The following is a 5,520-nucleotide window of genomic DNA, read 5'->3' on the forward strand; positions in this document are numbered from 1 at the left end:
CATGTTTCTTTGTTTCTTCATTGTGGCTGTCACTCTGATTGCTTTGATGTATTAGATCACCTAGAAAGAAAAAAAAAGGAAAAAAAAGAAAAAGAAAAAAGAGGGAAAAAAGGAAAAAGGGGGGAGGGGCTTTAATCTGCAGACCACTTGCTCAACAATAGAGAGACTCTGGGTGACTCAGCACAAGCTGTTGTTATGCACCGACCTCCCTCTAGACTTGAAGTAAGCTTCCCACAATTAGTTGCTGTGTGCTCTGGAACTGTGCTCACCACCAAAAATCCTCACAGGTTGTTGCGGGCTGTCTGCTGCTGCAAAAAACCCTCTGTGGGCTGCGGAGGTAAGAGCCAGGGACCAGGGGCTCAGGGTGCCCCTGGCAACACAGCTCTAGGTGGGCAGGGCAGGCCCCCATGGCACCACAGGGTGTGGTCAGTGGCCCCCACCAAGTTAGAGCAGCATGCACTCCTGCATTGGCAGCCAGGCCTTTAGACTGATAACTTCTGCTTAGTCTTGCATATAGACATGCTCATTATTAGAGAATTTCTGCTTTGGGCTTAAGGAGATAAAGAGAGTGTGTATTGTTTATCAAATTTTGTACAGACCTCTGTGACCAAACACAAATCAATGAGCACAACATTTCTCAGATCTCTGCTGATGCCTAGATGTCTGTGGTGGTGAATCACCTTTTGCCCCGCCCATTTCCCCTTCCCTTCACATAAGAGAAGCCTGAACTCTGTACTTCCTTAAGATCAATTTAAGGTACCACTAGAGTTCATATCTTCTCAGTCGGTGCCTTCTCGATCAATAAACCTTTCTTTGTTCCAACTTTAACGTTTTCAGTTTTAGCCTTTCAAAGCATCAGGCATACATAATTTGGACAGGTAACACCACTTGCTCTGCAGATAAATGGGGGCAGGTCTGGATAGCAGAAATATCTACATTAAGAATTACAATTATTGTATTTCTGAAGCTGATGTTGAAATACATAATATTGTATGCCAACTATAATTATATATACATATACTCACAGGATGTGGAGTAGAGAGTGGGAATGGAGTCAATGGAATTGTAATAGATAAGTATGATATTGGGGGTGGGAGGGCAGGGGATGGGGGGGTTGTTACTTTGTGAGCAGTAAAAAGGATAACTATTGCATTGTTCTGTACACCTGAAACTAATAATAAATAAAAGAAAAAGAAACTGAAGCTTAAAGAGGCTAAGCAAGTTACCCACTCTCACAAAAGAATTTAGAGGCAAATAGGTATTAATTTAGAACTAAGGCAAGAGTTCTAGACTAGCACTTGATCTGCTCCACCATAATTTTTAAGTACAACACATGCTAAGGATTTTTAACCTTATTAAGAGTGATCTTAAAGAAAAACTAAATTGTATGTTGAAGATTTACCTTTTTTTGTATTTCCATTTTAACACACCAGATGCAAATAAATAAATCCACAGCCTAAAACTATTAAACTTAAAAAAAAAAGGAATTCTAATCATGAAGGGGGGCACTTTTTCCTCCAGAAGTCTCTTTGATATCTACAGAGACACGATTTAGGACAAGCAAGATTCCTCGCCAGGATTATTACTTTTTATTATTTTGGAATATTAGAAAAACCTTATAAAACATTTAAAATAAATGAGCTAGCTGCATAATACACCTAGAAAAACTACCATGAAATCAAGTGCAAGTAGATTCCAATTTGTGGTTCCTAGAAATTGTTGTATACAGCCAAACAAAAGATGCAGAGATCTGATCATGAGCAAACTTGAGCACATCAGGAAACAGTATGGTTCCCCATGCATATAACTTGGATCCAAAGGATCTGGGAAAGTGTCATCAGGAAAGAACTTGGAGGGCCGGCCGAGTGGCGCGATGGTTAAGAACTCGCTTGGGATGCCAGAGGGCCCCGGTTTGGATCCCACATATGAGGGCCAGTGACACTGCCCTNGCTGCCGAGCTGCCGAGCTGCCGAGCTGCCGAGCTGCCGAGCTGCCGAGCTGCCGAGCTGCCTTGCTCCAGGGGCAGTCTTCCAGCCATGCTGTTGTATAATGGTGCTGTGACATCGTGCAATGGTGTCCTTCTTCACTTTCACCACACCCCGTATTAGGGGTTCCTGTTGGTGTTGATTTGGCACCAAGGTCCAATGGTTGACAGAGAAAAATAGCCCTAAGGTCATTCTTATGGCAGTAAGGAGTTGGGTGTTGAAGTTCAGGTTCTCTCAAAGAACTCAAACTGATTTTTAAGTAGTTTTAATATCTTTATAGGTTTCCCCATTTCTGTTTGGAGACTGGTTTGCCATTTCACGTTTCTCAAACTCACCGAGCGTTTTGATCAAATATGGAGGGAACAATTAGCCAATTGTGTCCCTTAATTTCCACAAACGCTGCTGGGCCATGTCAGATAGTTCCTGCTTGAACCAGGGTGGCTTAGCCCAGGAAAAGAGTAGATTCTGGGTTAGAGGAAAAGGGCTCAAGTGGCCAGAGTCATTCTGATAGGAGTCAGGAATTGGGTTATGAAGGTCAGGCTCTCAAGGAGCGTAAACAGAACCGTCTACAATTCAAGTGCCTCTGGTGAAGTCTTTTCAAAGTTCTCCCATTGAAGCATCAGTCATCTAACACTGTCAGATGACTTTTTGCCCTATGTAGCCTCTTTCAAAGGTACGAAGTTCAGAGGTGGACGGACCGTCACTCTGATTGGTGGATGTGATGCCAAGCAGGAGCCTATCTGATCACACGTAACATAGCGTGACTTTGTGACAACCTCCCGCGTGGCATTTTACCCAATCAGATGTGGAGACTGCCCGTGAGGTCAGGGAATACAGTGCATATATACCGGCCTGCTGCCGCTCAGCAGCTGCCAGTCCTTCCTGACAAGCTGTGGGGAGGATGTTTCCGACATGGCTGAGCCTATCTCTGAAGCTACCTCTGAGGAATTACTGGACACGAAGGAGCCCACGGAAGAACCACCGCTGGAGATCCCGAAGCAGAAGCAGCCCAGGCGCCGCCGCCGACGACACCAACACCTATACCGACACCGACGCGGCGGCTGTGCCCACAGTTTCGCCACCTACCTCTCCAGGGTTCTGAAGAACGTTCACCAGAGCCTGAGCCTGTCGCAGGAAGCTGTGAGCATCATGGTTTCGTTCATGAAGGACATCTTCGAACGTATCGCTGACGAGGCCTCGCTGACGAGGCCTCGCGCCTACTCTGCAACACCCAGCGCACCACCAATGCCTCCAGAGAGATCCAGACGGCTGTGCGCCTGCTCCTGCCTGGGGGAGCTTGGCAAGCACACCATGTCTGAGGCCACTAAGGCCACCCTTTAGTACAGAAAGCGCAAATCAGCTGCCTGAGCAACTAACACCTGAACATCGCAACCCAAAGGCTCTTTTCAGAGCCACCTCCCTTCTCTTGAAAAGACCTGTAGCTCTAAAAATGGGATCTACTCTCGTGTTTGATCCCATGGCTTTCTGCCGAGGTTTAAAGCATTTTTTTTACCGTGGACAAAACGTTATCAAGTCTACTCTAATAGATATAGAGTGTGTAATTTATTCCAGGGAAATACGTAGATTTTTCCTTAACCACGTTGCCTGTCGTGGCTTTCCTAAATGGTCATTCCTGTTAGTTGTTCCTGACCTAGGTATGTAGGTCTGCCATTTCGAGGATATTTGGCTTACAATGATATTTAACTTTCACTCTCATTCCCTCAAGAGTGCATGGTGGAATTTTCCAGAAGCTCATTATGTCTGATATGGCAACAGACAAAGTTCAGAAGCAAATATAAAAATCCATCTGTCTTCTGGTAGGCCAGATATTAAGGAGATTTTCAAATATCTGGAAAAAATGTCATTCTCCTCTGTACTCTTTTAGATAAAATACTTTTCATACGAATTTGGAGTTGATGTTAACATGATGTAATTGTTTGGTATTATGATTTTTAAATGAAATTTTAAATTATTAAATCTGTTCTAATACGTCATACAGTGACATTCGCTGATACTACTGACAATAGATCATTGGGCCCTTATTTATTTTTAAAAGCATAAAGTTTCCCAAGACAAAACTGTTCTAGATATTTAGTCACTTACATGATCAAGTTTAACATATATATGCAGTTCGATTTTTTCTTAACTTTGTTGTATTTCATCCCTTTTCTAAATGACCATTTCTGTTTGTTACTTTTCTATACCTGCCTTTCCAGCAATCTCTAAGGTCGAAATTATTTTTCTATTAATTTCATTTACCATCTTATTCACATTGTTCCATGATTGTGTTATGAAAACTTTCAGAAATACTTTATGTGTGATATGCAGTAACGTTAAGAAGCAGATATATCCATCAATGCATCCCTATTATACTTTTTCATCATACCGTACTTTAAGCCTGCATTTAAATATATAAATGAGGAATGATACACAGTACAGAAACAGATTTTTAAAATTCCCAAAACACAACTTTTTCAATTCCCTGCTTTCTGAAATTTTTATCTGAGTACAACCTTGTTCTATGGACATACCCAGTGTGTGGCACCCAGCAGCATCTCAACAAGTGTGTGTGCATGGCACTACATTTCAGATTGAGGATGGCTCTCATTCCTTGACACCCTTTGCATTGAAAGGTCCTGTGTGTGTTTTCCCCTGCTCTTGACCCCGGGCAGGCATGTTATTCAGTCTCCATGTGTTTGTGTGTTTCCAGTTTTCTTCTTGTAATTGATTTCTAGTTGCATATCACTGTGGTCAGAGAACTTGCTTGACATGATTTCAGTCTTCTTAAATTAATATTGAGACTTGTTTCATGGCCTAGCATGTGGTCTACCTTGGAAAATGTTCCATGTGCACTTGAGAAAAATGTATATGCTGCTGCTTTGGGGTGAAACGTTCTAAAAATATCAATTAAATCCAGCTGGTCTAAAGTGTCATTTAAGCCACTGTTTCCGTGTTGATCTTCTGTCTGGAGGATCTGTCCATTGGTGACAACGGGGTGTTAAAGTCCCCTACTATGATAGTGCTACTGTTGATCACTGACTTTATTTTGGTCATAATCTGCTTTATATATTTAGGTCCTCCTATGTTGGGTGCATAGATGTTTACTAGGGTTATGTTCTCTTGTTGGAATGATCCCTTTATTATTATGTACTGCCCTTCTTTGTCTTTTATTGTAGTCTTCATTTTAAAGTCTATTTTGTCTGAAATAAGTATTGCTACTCCAGATTTTTTCCTATTTCCATTTGCGTGAAATGTCTTATTCCATCCCTTTACTTTCAGTCTGTGTGTGTCTTTTGATCTGAGATGAGTCTCTTATAAACAGCATATGCGTGCGTCCTGTGTTCTCATCCACTCAGCCACTCTGTCTTTTTTTTTTTTTTAAAGATTTGTATTGGGGAATTGGGGGGATGGGAACAATGCTGGGGAATTGGGGGAAGGGGAACAGACAAGTTGCTGTGCTTTTCTTCTTCAGTCTAGTTGTGGAGGACGTTGCTTCACTGGCCCGAGTTGGCACCATCATTGCGCTCTTCCTGGG

General features: G+C 42.4%; 1 protein-coding gene across 1 annotated transcript; it reads left to right on the forward strand.

The window, feature by feature from the left end:
- The first annotated feature begins 2,897 nt into the window (after positions 1–2,897).
- Positions 2,898–3,326, forward strand: LOC109377211 (histone H2B type W-T-like). The gene has a single exon (XM_019633481.1). The coding sequence runs from the start codon at positions 2,898–2,900 to the stop codon at positions 3,324–3,326; it is 429 nt and encodes a 142-aa protein (XP_019489026.1).
- The last annotated feature ends 2,194 nt before the right edge of the window (positions 3,327–5,520 follow it).

Source organism: Hipposideros armiger, unplaced genomic scaffold (genome assembly GCF_001890085.2).
Source record: "Hipposideros armiger isolate ML-2016 unplaced genomic scaffold, ASM189008v1 scaffold_1322, whole genome shotgun sequence".
In the NCBI taxonomy this organism is placed as follows: domain Eukaryota; kingdom Metazoa; phylum Chordata; class Mammalia; order Chiroptera; family Hipposideridae; genus Hipposideros; species Hipposideros armiger.

What these genes read in the sequence shown, in the direction of transcription:
- LOC109377211 (XM_019633481.1), top strand. Translation starts at nt 2,898, where the DNA reads ATGGCTGAGCCTATCTCTGAAGCTACCTCTGAGGAATTACTGGACACG.